This window comes from Mustela lutreola, chromosome 5 (assembly GCF_030435805.1).
Source record: "Mustela lutreola isolate mMusLut2 chromosome 5, mMusLut2.pri, whole genome shotgun sequence".
Classification (NCBI taxonomy): domain Eukaryota; kingdom Metazoa; phylum Chordata; class Mammalia; order Carnivora; family Mustelidae; genus Mustela; species Mustela lutreola.
Window position 1 is genome coordinate 67,217,851 of NC_081294.1, and position 16,369 is coordinate 67,234,219.

Sequence of the window (16,369 nt, forward strand, 5' to 3'; positions counted from 1 at the left end):
TTACTATTTTGCTTTATTACTAAAATGGGAGAATCTAAGAATTAGCCCATAATAGTTGCATTCAGAATTCTCAAGAGTCAAAGAAAAGTATCTTCATGGAATTGTCTACCTGAAAATGGCACATAGAGGATATTATAATTATGTGTATAATTATACCACCAGGCATAATTTTAATTATTCTCAAGTAAATGTTGAATAAATGATGAAACCGGTATAAGGAATTAAATATAAAATAACAAGGTACACTTTGTAAGTTTAGGATCAGGGAAGGATTTATTTCCTTTTATAAAATAATATATACCAGGAGCTTTGTATGAGGCTTGAAACTGAAAAATGTTTTGCACATTCATAGAGGATTAGAATGTTGTTAATGTTCTTTCACTGTCTTTTATCCTATTAAGTATCTTTGGATCTAGAGATTAATTCTACATCTTCTTAAATGTTCATTATCTGCCCACTCCTCTCTTCAGAATATTCTAGTACCTTTTCTACTACTATTCCTCTTTTTGCTTATTGGTACTTGAACTAGGAAAGCATTTGAGTATTTTGAGTAAAGGAGCAATACAATTTGACATATTGCTCAAAAGGATCATGTTGGCAGCTGTGATGAAAATGTATGTAGGTTGAGGGGGTGGTGGGCATAGGAGCAGGGGTTAAATATAGACAGGTGAGTGTGAGCAGTTGAAATTGCAATTCTGTTATTGTGAATCCAGTTCTAAATTTCTTATCAGTTTGAGGGCATCTGGGTGGCTCAGTGGGTTAAGCCGCTGCCTTCAGCTCAGGTCATGATCTCATGGTCCTGGGATCGAGTCCCACATCGGGCTTTCTGCTCAGCAGGAATCTGCTTCCCTCCCTCTCTCTCTCTCTCTCTCTCTGCCTGCCTCTCTGCCTACTTGTGATCTCTCTGTGTCAAATAAATAAATAAAATCTTTAAAAAAAAAAATTTCTTATCAGTTTGAGAAACTAACAATTACTATTTTCTAAATAGGTTGCCAAAGTGATGGTTATAAATTAGGGTGTGGGGAAGAGCATAATAGATGGAAAACACTAACTTCTCAAGTACTAATTTAGCATTTGAGATCTTAGGGTTAAGGAATTTGAATTGAAGTTAATTGTCAGTAATCTTTCTGGGTCTTTTTTTTTTTTTAAGTATTGTAGCTTTTGATGAAATGATTGAGCCATACAGACTTCATGAAGATGACAAAGAACAAGATATTGCAGATAAAATGAAAGAAGATGAACCATGGCGAATAACAGACAATGAGCTTGAACTCTATAAAACCAAGGTATTCTGTCTCTTCTGCTTTCTTTTTCTTAATATTCCATTGATTTTTTAAAAAATAAGGAAGACACAAGTATCAGGAACTGTCATTTGTTACGGGAGGAATAAATTCAGTCTCCTCTAAATTGGATCTGTATGTGAACAGTGTGTATAAATCCTCAGTTCTTTTCTAAATTAAGGGATGGATATTTTTATTACAGCAAAATTCCTTTGATTTCTTTTTGTTTACTTACAAAAAGTAAGTGAAAAGATTTCTTTTTGTTTACTTATAGCTCTATGAACTACACTAAATTCCGCTTTTCAAATGGTTCAGGAATGACTTTGTCCTGTTTCATTTCAGACCTACCGGCAGATCAGGTTAAATGAATTATTAAAGGAACATTCAAGTACAGCTAATATCATTGTCATGTAAGTACTGTCTATACTAAGATTTTCTTGAGCGTTCATTTTATGATGTTGCAATTTGGATCAATTTTCATGCCAAGTACATACCTACATAAACCTCGGTAATGACTTAACAGTTATAAGGAAGAAAAAACAAACTTTTGTTAATATACTTTGCTTTAAGCATATAGAGAAATCATTTAAGGGGGGAGGAAAGTAAAACAAAAATCTTAACCTTAAGTTTATATGAATCTAAGTCATTCTTTTTTCATAATAGTTTATTCTGGAATTTTTCTTTTATCTTTTTTCCCACGTTTTAAAAATTCCTTAGCTTGAAGGACACCACGACATAGCCATTAAGTCTTCGTGGGGTATGAGGGCCTAAAGTTAAAATTTGGACCCGAGGGTGAGGTGTGAGACATCTGGCTGGCTCATTCAGAGTATTTGACTCTTGATGTGGGGGTTTTGAGTTCAAACTCCACATTGTAGGGTAGAGTGTACTTCAAATAATAATTTTTTTTTTAAAGTGTAAAAAAAGGAAAATTTGGACCCAGGACAACATCCTTATAGAAATAATACCATCAACTTATCTTGGGGATGAAATTTTAAAAAGTGGTTCCTGTCTGAGTCTATACCCCTGTGTTTCACACACAAATTATACAGACAGACGTTCTGTCCTCTCTTGGATCTAGGGGCTATCTGGCTGTTCTTTTACTGAGTCAGATTAGTTACATATTACTTGAACCCAGATTTTCTCCATCATGGAGCCAGGGTCCTTAGATAGGTTAAAAAAAAGTTCAGGCCTCCAAAAATAGGGCAAATGATGAAATAAAGAATTACCAGATGATTGTTATTTTGATTAACAGAAAACAATACAGCAGGAAATTTCAGCTTTTGCGGCTGCTGATCAGATATTTGTAATGGAATATGTTAAAACAGAAATCTGGAAACACTCCCCAAAGCAGCTGGTCACTACTACCACTATCTACAGATAAAAATCAAAGCCAGGGCACCCGGGTGGCTCAGTGGGTTTAAGCCTCGGCTTTCAGCTCAGGTCATGGTCCCAGGGTCCTGGGCTCGAGGCCCGCATCGGGCTCTCTGCTCAGCAGGGAGCCTGCTTCCTCCTCTCTCTCTGCCTGCCTCTCTGCCTACTTGTGATCTCTGTCAGATAAATAAATAAAATCTTTAAAAAAAAAAAAATCAAAGCCCAGAAAGATAGGAGAAGTTGAAAATTAATACGTAGAATTAATTATGTTTGAATCTCATTTACCCATGTGTGGTTTCTGCTTTCTTACTTTAGGTAGAAACATTCCTTTCTCCTAGAAGAATTCTATCCTTATTGAGGAAAGGCGAATGAGAGGTTTAACATTAGATACCAAATGTGTTGCTGTTTATAGAAATACTCATTTCTGTTCTTATTAGGTGAATTTTTAAAAAGCTTTTGTTCAAACATGAAAAAGGGGGAATAGTGATATGAGTATAGTCACTGCTATACCATGTTCACAATTTGCCTGCACTCCAAAATGATTTATATAACCACTGTACTCTTAGTTACTATTATTAGTGACTCAATATATAATTTTTATTACAGTTTTTTTTTTTTTTTTCAACTTAAATGCATGGCCTCATTCCTTTCTTTTTTGATACCAGGAGTCTGCCAGTTGCCCGGAAAGGTGCTGTCTCTAGCGCTCTCTATATGGCGTGGTTAGAAGCTCTTTCGAAGGACCTACCACCAATTCTCCTCGTCCGTGGGAACCATCAGAGTGTCCTTACCTTCTATTCTTAAAGGCCCTGTACAGTGGACAGCCCTCTAGATGGTACTTGAGTGCCTAGTGAAGTCACTGAAATCTTCAATGACACATTAACATCACAATGGCGAACTGTGACTTTTCTTTCACTTTTTCATTAATTTGAAAGCACACAGGGAAGTTGCTCCACTGATATGTGTATGGAGACTTCAGTTTTAGTCAGTTCTGTATTTCAGTCTTAATGAATGATGATGATTCCTTGTTGTTGGACTGAAGCTCACGAGAGTAAAGTTTTCCTTTGCTACTTGAATAGCAATAAAAGTGTGTTATTTTGTGATTGATGAAAGGAGTACAAAAAGCCTTTAGCCTTGAGGTGCCTTCTGAAATTAACCAAATTTCATCCATATATCCTCTTTTATAAATTTATAGAATGTCAAATTTTGCCTTCAGCTGTTATTTTCGTTTCTAGTCTCTCCCACTTAAAATGAAATGGACACTGTTTTCTTCTTCCATTGACCAATTAGTGTTGAGTATTGTATGTTTTCTATTACTTTTATAAAGGTATCTGTTAGATACTAAAGGCAAGAATTAGGGCAGGTTAATGAAAAATGCAAAAAAAAAAAACCCAAAACAGACAAACAAAAATGGTAGCCAAAAAGTGACCCCAAGGTTAGGTTTGTAGGGGTATGTATAAATTGTGGATCTAGGGAAAGAAGACCCAATAAACCTTTCTTTTTTTAAAATCTCTAATTGGCTGTTATTTGTATTTTTATTTGAAATCTTAGGGAAGGGTGAAGATTTATTCAGTACTTCTGTATACCATGCTGAAAAATCCTGTATTGCCATTCTTTAGACCAAAGTCCTCAAAATCATTTGTATCTATAAGAAGAGAGATCTGTCCTAATTTAGAGTTTTCCTCAAATTTTGAGGGACTTTTTTAGGAAATGCTAAAAGATTTTTCCTGAAAATTAGACAAAGCAATGTCATTAAGTAAAATATTTCAGTAAACAACATGTGGGATTCCACTATACATATCCTTTATAAATCATTAAAATTTTTAGTGTTTCATCAAATGGTTAAATGGACCACTGGTTTCTTAGTGAAATGTTTTTAGGCTTAATTCATTCAATTGTCAAGTACACTTAATCTTAATTAATATACTCAGGTTTGAACAGATTATTCTGAACATTTAAATTTAATCCATTCTTAATACTTTAAAACTTTTGTGTTAAGAAAAACTGCCAGTTTGTGCTTTTGGAATGTCTGTTTTGACATCATAGTCTACTAGTACAATTTTGACAGTGCATATGTACTGTTACTAAAAGCTTTATATACGATTATTAATGTGAAGTTTTTCATTTTTTATTCAAGGAAGGATTTCCTAAAAACATTTCAAGGGATATATGTCTACATATCTGTATGTGTGTATGTATGTGTATATGCATACACAGATGCATATGTGTATATATAATGACATTTATGTTGCTGGGTTTTTGCGTTTTAAAGTGATCAAGATTCATTCAATTAACATTTTTTTGTTTCAGTAGACGTAAGTTCAAAATTAGATTGAAAGATACAGGATTCACGGAGAACAAAGGTGATCATTAGAAGGGCACGTAACTTCGCACAGTTACTGTTCAGTGATAAATGGAGAACACGTCCTCTACTGTTCAGTCAGTTCGTTGGTATAAATTTTGGTGGTGAAGAATATATGCAGATTTTCATGAATCTTGGTAGATATTGTTAAAATCACTACTGCTGTCAGTAGTGCAGTATTTTTGCTGCATGAGCATAAACGAAATGAAAAGTGGAGATCTGATCATTTTGAATTCAGAATGTTAAAATGAAGTAATTGTTTTTCTAGGATTTTTGTTCCCCTTCATTATAACTCATAGCATTGTTCCCTTTATTGCAGGTTTTGTAGTGTTTCAGGGGAAGACCGTAGAAATGTCATATATTCAGTAAACAATACCATGTTTGAACTTTTTAAATGGATAATAGGGCATGAACTGAGTGCTGCTATCTTGAAAATGTGCACAGGTACACTTGTTTTTTGTTTTGTTTTGTTTTGTTTTTTAAGTTTTTCCCATTCAGGAAACCATCATTGTGATCTGTACTGCAGGAACCAAATGTCATGCATCTTACATATGTGTATAAAGTACATAAAATATATCTAAATATGCATAATGGGGGGAGGGTAATATTGTCTGTGAAATAATGTAAGAAGATTTTCACTTAAAAAAAAATTACTTTCATTTAACACTAGACACCAGGTCAAAATTTTCAAGGTTGTTGTAGTATTCTAATAAATTTCAACAATTCTTAGAGATGCTAGCTAGTGTTGAAGCTATTCTAGTTTATTTTGTTTATGCTAAATTTGATTATTTTAATGCCAATTTTTTTTTGAGTTCTAATCATTGGTGATAACTTGGAAATAAATATGCAATGGCATTTGACAGTTCATTATTCCTATAGGTAAATACTCATTGGGTTTAGAGAGAATGGTGTTAAGCTGATGATTAATTAAATCATATTTATTTGTTACATTATTTCATTGTATTTTAGGTTTCCTTTTGCATTCTTTTTATATGCTTTCTGACATTACCTATTTTTAAAGACTATGGAAATAATTTAAAGATTTGAGCTCTGGTGGATGTTTATCTACTAAGTTTGAAAATGTAATATTTTGATAATACTGTACTATAACTGTCACACAAATGCTTTTCTAATGTTTTAACGTTGAGTATTGCAGTTGCTGCTTTGTACAGAGGTTACTGCAATAAAGGAAGTGGATTCATTAAAACTATTTAATGTCTACTCTTCTGTTGTACCTGTTTTATTAACCTTTGGCGACTTTGTGATGTACCCTCGTTTATGTAACTGTTCTTTCACAATGTCTGAGTTGTTTACTGGCTTTTACCTTTAAAATTCGTATGTTAGAAAGTTGTTTGATATTGTACACTATCCCTAAGCCTTTGAAATAATCACTATTGATACTTGACAGTGTCATTGAACTCTAGAAGATGCAGCTCATTTTGATTTTTTTAAAGTGATTTTACTTTTCTAATTCTTTTTAAGTTATTTTATTTAAGTTATTTTAACAAAAATGGATCCATAGTCTCTGTCTTTTCTTCAGACGATTTTTGGCTAAGCTAATATACAGTTTTATAACAGTACATTTCTCCTTTGAACGTTATAATAAGTGTGTTATATACGCAGACGGTTAATTTTCTCTCTCTTACTCTTGGGAAAGCAACTTGGAGCAATGTAGGGAATTTCCCGAGGTCATGTGGTAAATCAGTGAAGAATGTTGGCCCAGAGCCCGGATCTTTCATCTCCAGGGATATCTCTGTTACGCACTCATTACTGCCTGATCCATAACTCAGAGGGTGCATAGACCGGTCATTTCCATACTAGACATCCAGTATTGCCAATGAGTGTGTGCTCAGGTAATGTGGACTCCAGTTAGAAATAGTTTGGCTACAGTCTGGCTTAATAGATCTGAAACCAAATATCAGTGTCCATTGCATGTTCTTTGCTTCTTGTTTATTTTCCAAAAATCTATTCAGACTAGTGACTTCTTCGGGGAGTTAAAAGAGAATTCAAAGGCAACTACAAATGTGACATTTTCTAGTATCAGAGCATCCACCAGATTTCAAAACAGGAATGGAGTTCACCTTCCAGCCAGTATGTTTTGTTCCTTCACCAGTAAGAAAAGATAAATGCCTCTGACACAATTCTGTCTTGTATGTGTCAACAGGATGTTTGTAGGTTTACAGCAAATAGGTAGTAGTTTAATGCTTGACTGTTTGAGTAAAGATGGCACAAATCCTGGGAAACACTCACCAGAAAGTACTGTTTAATTTAGCTAGTTTAGGTAGTAGATACCCAAAATGTGTTGGTGGGTTAACCAGCTCGATATACTTGTTTTTGTAGATGAGTAAAATACTTAAATGTCTAAGTCCTGTTGCTCTTTATGGAATCGGGCGGCAGTGGTCAGAGACCTCTTTCCCTTGTGATAGGCATTTTGGGTAGGCTATTAAATAGCATTGAGAACTTAAGCCCATTTTCTCCTCTTAAACCTACCCTTGAATTTTGTGTTAGGAGTGAGCAAGTATTGTTTTAGAGAAAATGTGACGGCCTTTTAATTGGTCCCCTGCCCCCTTGTACAGCCTTACCTGTGCTTGCTCTACTCCTACATCCGTAACTCATCCCCAAAAACCTGGCATCGTGTCCACACGTAACCTTTGTTCCCCTCTTCTCAAGTACGAATGCAAATTAGCAAGATGTTCTGACCACAGCTGCAAGGAGATTGTGTTTTTTTGATCCACAGCATAGGATCAGTGATCTGTGGACACTGAACGCAGAGAGGTCTGGGACTCAGTACTGGTCAGAATCTCATTAGATAACTGCTGCCACTTTTGAGATGGGGAGAGAAACATGGACATTCTGTTCTGGTCTAAAAGGAAGCTGTTTACAGGGTGGTTTTACGGCTTATATCTAATGACGGATAAATCAGAAAAGCTGTAAAATGAAGCGGGCAGAGTTTTTTATTTACATACAGTACACATCAAGACATATTAACAACTACTTCAGTGAGAGACAATTTTACTTTTTTAGATGTACATTTAGCCCCAATTAAGCCACTTTTGAAAGAAGGTAGTAATGGTTTGAAAAGGGAGCTAGAGGGGTTTATCCAAATGACTGATAAGCCACAGATTATTTTTATTACAACCACTCCGCTTTTTTGCCTAAGTCTAAACAACTCTCCTTCAAGTTCCTAAGAAACTTAACTAGTTAAGAAATGTAAAAGATGACAGGGATGATTTGGGAAAGGGGGAGGGGGCGGGGAAGGTGGAAAGTTAGGCTTCAAGAAATATTCGGGGATTGTGAAAGATCAGCCTCTTCATGGCCAAAAGTCTTGCCCTCATACTTCCTTCTGGGAAACAGTGGATGGTGAAGAATAAAATTAATTTCTTCTGTATTTCAAAATCCTTTGATCATAATGCGCATCTCTGAGCTACATGGTACTGATCTCAGAGGTGTACCCTACATCCTTGAGGTAGTCTATGACTTTCCCATCAGTAAAGATAATCCTTTGTTTACTGTCTATGCACCTGCGAGTTCAGTGTTATTGACATAAGTTTCACACATGGGCTTTTTTCAGAAAGTTGATAGTAATGAAACACAGGTGTATTATGCATTGATACACTAACTAGAACAGTGGTGTGCTTCAGAATCATCTGGAGAGTTTGTTAAATCCTACAGTACTCCTGCCGAATCTCTTCTGCATGAAATTTCTCCCCTTCACATCCGCTGCTTCTCAGGATAGCCCTCCCTCCTTTATGGCTCCCTTTGTCCTTTACGCACGCCCCACTCCTTTTGTCCACAGCACATGAGTAATTCCCTCTCCCCTCATACCAGCCGTGAACTCAAATAACCCTCCAAATGCCTCGTGGCTTTCCTTTTACATTAATTAGTTGTTTGTCAGTGGCAGGAATAGAGCCCAGAGCCCGCGAATAGAGAAAGGAAAGCCAGGAAGACAGCTGAGTTCAGGGACTCTGTAAAAGCAGAGACTCAGAGCAGCATCCTCAGCGCTCTGTCTCTCACCCTTTCCCTCTCTCTGGTTTGCCTCTCCAGTCTTGACGTGACTCTTCAGGTAGACTGTCACCACGGAGAGTGATCAGTGACTTCTGGAAAAAAAGGGGGGGGGGGCACTTGGGTGGCTCAGTTGGTTGAGCGTCTGCCTTCCGCTCAGGTCATGATCCCAGAGTCCTGGGATCGAGCCCCACATCGGACTCTCTGCTCAGTAAGGAGCCTGCTTCTCCCTCTCCGACTCCCCCTGCTTGTGCTCCCTCTCTCACTGTCTCTGTCAAATAAATAAAATTTAAAAACAACAAAAACAAAACAAGTAGTTGGGCAGTAACTGTAGTTGAAAGATGGCATGTTGTCAGGGGGGGCCATACCCTCTCCCTTGGGTTTGCCCTTAGAGTCTGGGGTTTATGTGGCCCCAGAACTGAGGGAAGGGCCTTGGAGTTTTGCTTGCCCTGGCTGGCTGCTGCTCCAGGGGCTGCGCTGCCCAGGCTCCAGCAGTTGCTTCCGAGGTAGACAGCTCTACAGGCCTGACGTCAGCTGCCACTACCTTTTTATAGGTTCCCAAAGCTCTGCACTCAGCACTTCGTATCTGTTCCAGCCCTCCTGTTCCACTCCAGCCCAGCAGTCACACAACCATGCCCAGCTGTCACACTCAAAGTGGGTGCTCAGAGGCCACTGGGCAGAGCATTCCTGCCCCTCTCATCCATGGCAGTTCCATCTGGGGCACCTGTTTTGTCTTTTCTCCTTCGGGTGGTATCTCTCAGGTGTTCCCACTCACACCACAGGGCAGGATCTCCCCAGCCCTGGTATAAGAACCAGCTCTGCCTTCTCTTCCTCTTTTCCTGATGAGTCTTCATGGACAGGAAAATGCAGGCAAGCTCCAGATCACAGAAGTAACTCCTTTTCCTACAGCATCTAGAAATGCAGTAACCATTCAGAATGCAATAGCAGTCTTCCCTCACCAAAACAGGCAGAGCATACTTTTTCTAAAACAACTGAAAACAGTCTGGTTAATTTTCTCTATTATGTTGCATTAAATCTCAATAGCTCACCCTATTACCCTTGAACACCAAGTCCAACAAATCTAAGAAGCATGGTACAGGATTAACTTCTCTTTGGGAAGATACTCATTCGTCCTCAGACTGAGGTGGAGAGAAGCAGAAATTTGAGATGTTTTGGAGAAATATTCAATAGGATTGAGTGATGGGTTCTCCTCCTGTGTGTTGAGCATGAGGAGGGGGTCACTCATGGTGCCTTGATGGGTTGAGTATTTTCTTCCTCCTAATTTGGGAAAGATGGGAAAGAAAAGAGAATTCCCATCAACTAAACACTCCTTATGCTATCTGTTTACATATTTTAGCTTACTTAACTCTCACCAGACCCCTCTGGAGCGGGGAGTATATTCCTCATGGTAGAGCTGAGAAGCAAGGCTTAGAGGAGCTATGAGCACAGTAAGCAGTGGAGTCAGGGCAGGAACCTGGGTCAGTTTCTGGAAAAAGTTTCCTCCACACTTCATTTCTTCTCACAGAGGGGCCTTCCAGTCCTTTTATCCTTCATAACTTATCCGAAAAAACATGGTCTCCTGTAGTAAACAGAAAATTATATTCCTATCACTGAACTATACTGATGTCTTTCTTCCAGGTCACCTTCTAAAAAGTTCAAGAGACTGGGGAGCCTGGCTGGCTTGGTTGGTAGAGCATGCAACTCTTGATCTTGGGGTTGTTGAGTTTGAGTCCCAAAGTTCAAGAGATAGCTTTGTTTATCAGTTATTCTAGTACAAATTCATCCAACAGAACATGTCAGCTCTCTGTGCAACCTGAGCTTCATGTGCAGCTTTCTGCCAAGAAGCAAATTTTGTGCCATGGTTTTACCAGTAGAAGAGTAACTTTGACATTTTGAATTACTTAAGCCTGTTAGAGGTATGATCGTGACTTTCCCTCTACAGACTGCTACTTGCAAGACAATGGTATCTTTTGGAAATTAATGACTATTTCCATAGGTTGATACCTTATAACATACTTTTATAGGATTATAAGGAAAAATTTCTATGTGATTTAGGTCATTTCTAAAGAGGGGGAGAATAAAAACAGAACATTTCTTCTCTGGATTTGTTTCTTCAGTCATGACACCTGAAAAAGTTAATGGATGTGATAAAAACATTCAAAAAGTGTGTCTCTTCTAGGAAACAAATCCAATCAAGAGATGAGAAACACATGTAAAAAAGGAAAGGAATATTTGAAGTGTATAAACTTGGAAATTATACAAGCATGCTCTAGTCAATTTAAACTAAAATAATTTCAGTGCATAGTGACTGATAATTAACAAAGGATTATTAAAATGGACAGCAAGAAGTAGAAAACTTAAACAGCATGGAATGAATTGAACGTAACTTAAGTGCTATCTCCAAAGAAGTTTCTGGTCCCAATGATTTTTTTTTTTTTTTAGTTTTTTTAATTAACATGTAATATATTATTTACCCCAGGGGTACAGGTATGTGAATCATCAGGCTTACACATTTTATAGCACTCACCGTAGCACATACCTTCCCCAATGTCCATAGTCCAACCACCCTTTCCCTTACCCCCCCCCACACCCCAGCAACCCTCAGTTTGTTTTATGAGATTAAGAGTCTCTTATGTTTTGTCTTCCTTCCGATCCCATCTTGTTTCATTTTTTCCTTCCCTACCCTCCAAACCCCCCCACCTTGCCTCTCAAATTCCTCATATCAGATCATATGATAATTGTCTTTCTCTGATTGACTTATTTTGCTCAGCATAATACCCTCTAGTTCCATCTACATCATTGCAAATGGCAAGATGGCTGCATAGTATTCCTGTGTGTGTGTGTGTGTGTGTGTGTGTGTGCGTGCGCGTGTGTGTGTACCACATCTTTATCCATTCATCTTTCCATAGTTTGGCTATTGTAGACATGCTGCTATAAACATTTGGGTACATGTGCCCCTTTGGATCACTACATTTGTATCTTTAGGGTAAATACCCAGTAGTGCAATTGCTGGGTCATAGGGTAGCTCTATTTTCAACTCTTTGAGGAGCCTCTATACTGTTTTCCAGAGTGGCTGCACCAGCTTGCATTCCTACCAAGAGTGTAAGAGGGTTCCCCTTTCTCCACATCCTTGCCAACATCTGTCATTTCCTGACTTGTTAACTTCAGCTATTCTGACTGGTGTGAGGTGGTATCTCACTGTGGTTTTGATTTGTAATTCCCTGATGCTGAGTGATGTGGAGCACTTTTTCATGCGTCTGTTGGCTATCTGGATGTCTTCTTTGCAGAAATATCGGTTCATGTCTTCTGTCCATTTCTTGATTGGATTATTTGTTCTTTGGGTGTTCAGTTTGATGAGTTCTTTATAGATTTTGGATACTAGCCCTTGATCTGATATGTCATTTGCAAATGTCTTCTTCCATTCTATCAGTTGTCTTTTGGTTTTGTTGACTGTTTCCTTTGCTGTGCAAAAGTTTTTGATCTTGATGAAGTCCCAATAGTTTATTTTTGCCCTTGTTTCCTTTGACTTTGGCGATGTTTCTAGGAAGAAGTTGCTGCAGCTGAGGTTGAAGAGGTTGCTGCCTGTGTTCTCCCCAAGGATTTTGATGGATTCTTGTCTCACACTGAGGTCTTTCATACATTTTGAGTCTGTTTTTGTGGGGGGTATAAGAAAATAGTCCCATTTCGTCTTCTACGTGTGGCTGTCGAATTTTACCAACACCATTTGTTGAAGATGCTGTCTTTTTTTTTCCAATGAACATTCATTCCTGCTTTGTCGAAGATCAGTTGACCATAGAGTTGAGGATCTGTTTCTGGGCTCTCTATTCTGTTCCATTGATCTATGTGTCTGTTTTTGTGCCCATACCATACTTTCTTGACAATGACAGCTTTGTAATAGAAGTCTGGAAGTCTGGAATTGGGATGCCACCAACTTTGGCTTTCTTTTTCAACATTCCTCTTGCTATTAGGGATCTTTCCTCGTTCCATATAAGTTTTAGGATTATTCCATTTCTTTGAAAAAAATTGATGGTATTTTGATAGGGATCCCATTTTACAATTGCACTCAAAACCATAAGATACCTAGGAATAAGCCTAACCAAAGAGGCAAAGAATCTGTACTCAGAAAACTATAAAGTACTCATGAAAGAAATTGAGGAAGACACAAAGAAATGGAATAATTTCCATGCTCATGGATTGGAAGAACAAAATTGTGAAATGTCTATGCTACCTAAAGCAATCTACATGTTTAAAGCAATCCATATCAAAATACCATCATTTTTTTTCAAAGAAATGGAAATGCTTTCTGTGCCTCCTGAATTTTGATGCTCCTCCCCTTTGCCATATTAGGTAAATTCTCTACTATAATTTGCTCCAATATACCTTCTGCCCCCCCCCCCCTCTTTCTTCTTCTTCTTCTTCTTCTTCTTCTTCTGGAACCCCAATTATTCTAATATTGTCTCATCTTATGGTATCACTTACCTCTCAAATTCTCCCCTTGTGGTTCAGTAGTTGTTTATCTCTCTTTTTCTCAGCTCCTTTATTCTACATCATTTGGTCTTCTACATCACTAATACTCTTTTCTGCTTCATTTATCCTAGCAGTAAGGGCCTCCATTTTTTATTATACCTCATTAGTAGCTTTTTAAATTTCATCTTGGTTAGATTTTAGTTCTTTTATTTCTCCAGAAAGGGATTTCTCCAGAAAGGGATTCTCTAATATCTTCCGTGCCTTTTTCAAGCCCAGTGAGCACCTTGATTATCGTCATTCTGAACTCTAGCTCATATTAACAATGTCCGTATTGATTAGGTCCCTGGCCATCGATACTGCCTCTTGTTCTTTTTTTTTTTTTTTTTTTTTTTGGTGAGTTTTTCTGCCTTTTTGTTTTATCCAGATATGAATATATGAATGAGAGAATAAAATACTAATAAAATACTAAAAGAGTGGCCAAGACACCAGAAAAATATACACTAACCAACTAACCAAATCAGAAGAGATCCAAAACTACTGAGGGAAGAAGAAAGGGGGAAAAAATTAAACAAACAAATATATATATATATATATATATATATATATATATATATATATAAAACCAGGAAATAGAACAGAGCCACCCACTTGATTTTGGGTGTATTCTGGTCTCTTAGAAGAAACTACCTCCCAAAATTTTAAAGAAAGAAAAACTTATATATATATATACACACAAAAAAATAAGGGTAAACACAATGAAGGGATGGAATATGACTGTAAAGATGAAAATTTTAAAAAGACTCTAAAAAAGGAATTGATAAGTTGCTTGGAAAAAAAAAAGAGGAGAGAATGTGATCAGACTGGAAACTAGAGCAAAGCCATGTGCTAACATTAGGGTATATTTTGATCTATTAGAAGATATTGTATCCCAAAATTTTAAAGAAAAAAACCCTATATGTATACAAAAAATAAGGTTAAATACAATGAAGGGATAAAATATGACTATAACAATGAAAATTTTAGAAGATTTTTTTTAAGGGGCACCTGGGTGACTCAGTGGCTTAAGCCTTTGGCTTTGGCTCAGGTCATAATCTCAGGGTCCTTGGATTAAGCCCTGTATCAGGCTTTCTGCTCAGCAGGAACCCTGCTTCCCCCTCTCTCTTTGCCTGCCTCTCTGCCTACTTGTGATCTCTCTCTCTCAAATAAATAAATAAAATCTTTAAAAAAACAAAACAAAACCATTTTTTAAAAAATGTATTGTTAAGATAAAAGTTAAAAAACATTAAAAGAGGAAAGATGAAAAGTTTTAAAAAATAGAACACGAAAAAAATAAAATTGAAAAAAATTTAATTTTGTAAGACTAAAGGATCATGGGGAAAATGCCATGAATTCTATGTGTTGCTTTCCCCTAATTCTGGGATTCCGCAGTTCTCATTGATTGGTGAACTTGATCTTGGCTGGATGTTCTTGCTGATCTTCTTGGGGAGGGGTCTGTTGCCCGTGATTCTCAAATGTCTTTGCTGGAGGCAGAATTGCACCACCCTTGCGAGGGGCCAGGCTAAGTAATCTGCTCCGGTTTGCTCTCGGGAACTTTTGTTCCCTGAACACTTTCCGAAGAGCTTTGGAGGACAGGAATGAAAATGGCGGCTTCCCAATTTCCGGTCACAGGGGAGCTGAGAGCTCCAGCCCCGCTCCTCAGTGCAGCCTCAGGGAAAAGCCATCAATCCCTCCTGTCTCCCTGGTCTCTGGCTACACTCCATGCTCACCCAGCCTGTGACTGAGCATTTCTATCATAGGTGCACAGCCCCGTTTGGAGTCTCCAAACCCAGCAGATTCCTGCTACTTGCTCCTGTGCTCCTCCTGGAGAAGGAAGGAGGGCGTCTAGATCTGCCACTTGTGGGGTCCCTGCTTAAAGAGCACTGGTCCAACTGTGCCTTGGATCCCAGCTTAAGGTAACCCTGAACTGAGAGCGCACTCCTTGGCTCTAGCTCCGCTCTGTAGTCAGCTTCCCCGCTCTGATACTTGGCAGCTCTGCCACCGTCAGACACTCCTGGTCTTTCTGTGACCCCATGGGACCTGAGACCACACTGTCCCCACAAGGGCTTCAGCCCCCACTTAGCCTCTGGAGCAATGTCCCTCAGTGGAGCAGACTTCTAAAAGTTCCAATTTTGTGCTCCACTGCTCCGCCGCTTACCAGGAACCAGCCTCTCCTCCCGCATCTGTCTTTTGGATGCTTCAGATTCACTTTCTGGAAGTCCTACCTTCCAGAAAGTGGTCGATTTTTTGTTCCTAGAATTGCTGCTCTTCTTCTCTTCCATCTCCTGTTGAGTTTGTAGGTGTTCGAGATGATTTGATAACTAGTTGAACTCCTAGGACCTAATGCTGTTTCAGTATGCTACTCTTCTGCCATCTTGCTTCCTCCCTGGTCCCAATGATTTTACTGGTAAATTATTTCATAGGTTCAACAGCAAATTCTCACACTTCCAGACCCCAGTATCCTCAGGCTGAATTCATATTTAGACACCTCATCCTGTAGGCACACCTATTCCCAGACCTGCTTGGCTTTCTGCTTTATCCATTGCCAAATTCTTTCTCCAGCCCTCCCACTTGATCTCTGAGGCTATGCCATTGTTATTTGATTTTTCAATTAGATTGAGTAACTTCTTTAATACGTCCATATCTCCAGTGGCTTATCCTAGTTGGGGGCAGTAGATTTCAATACGGGATTCTTAAATGAATGAAGAAATGAAAATATCATTTATTTGAGGGAGAAGGCTGATGATGGCAGGGAAGTGGATACATGGAATTAAGGCATGGAGCTCTATTAGGAATGGAGCTTTCTGAACTGGTGACTTGCCTTAAGGGCTCTCCAGTCCTAACAACCACACGC

General features: G+C 38.2%; 1 protein-coding gene across 2 annotated transcripts in view; it reads left to right on the forward strand.

Annotated features, from left to right (window-relative positions):
• Nucleotides 1-6,231, forward strand: part of SLC12A2 (solute carrier family 12 member 2) — a 103,988-nt gene extending 97,757 nt beyond the window's left edge. For both annotated transcript variants that reach the window (XM_059174472.1, XM_059174473.1), the window contains 3 exons: nucleotides 1,151-1,286; nucleotides 1,623-1,690; nucleotides 3,317-6,231. In XM_059174472.1, coding sequence (XP_059030455.1) covers nucleotides 1,151-1,286; nucleotides 1,623-1,690; nucleotides 3,317-3,452 — 340 coding nt within the window. In that variant the 3' untranslated portion in view covers nucleotides 3,453-6,231. The remainder of the gene's footprint in view (nucleotides 1-1,150; nucleotides 1,287-1,622; nucleotides 1,691-3,316) is intronic.
• The last annotated feature ends 10,138 nt before the right edge of the window (nucleotides 6,232-16,369 follow it).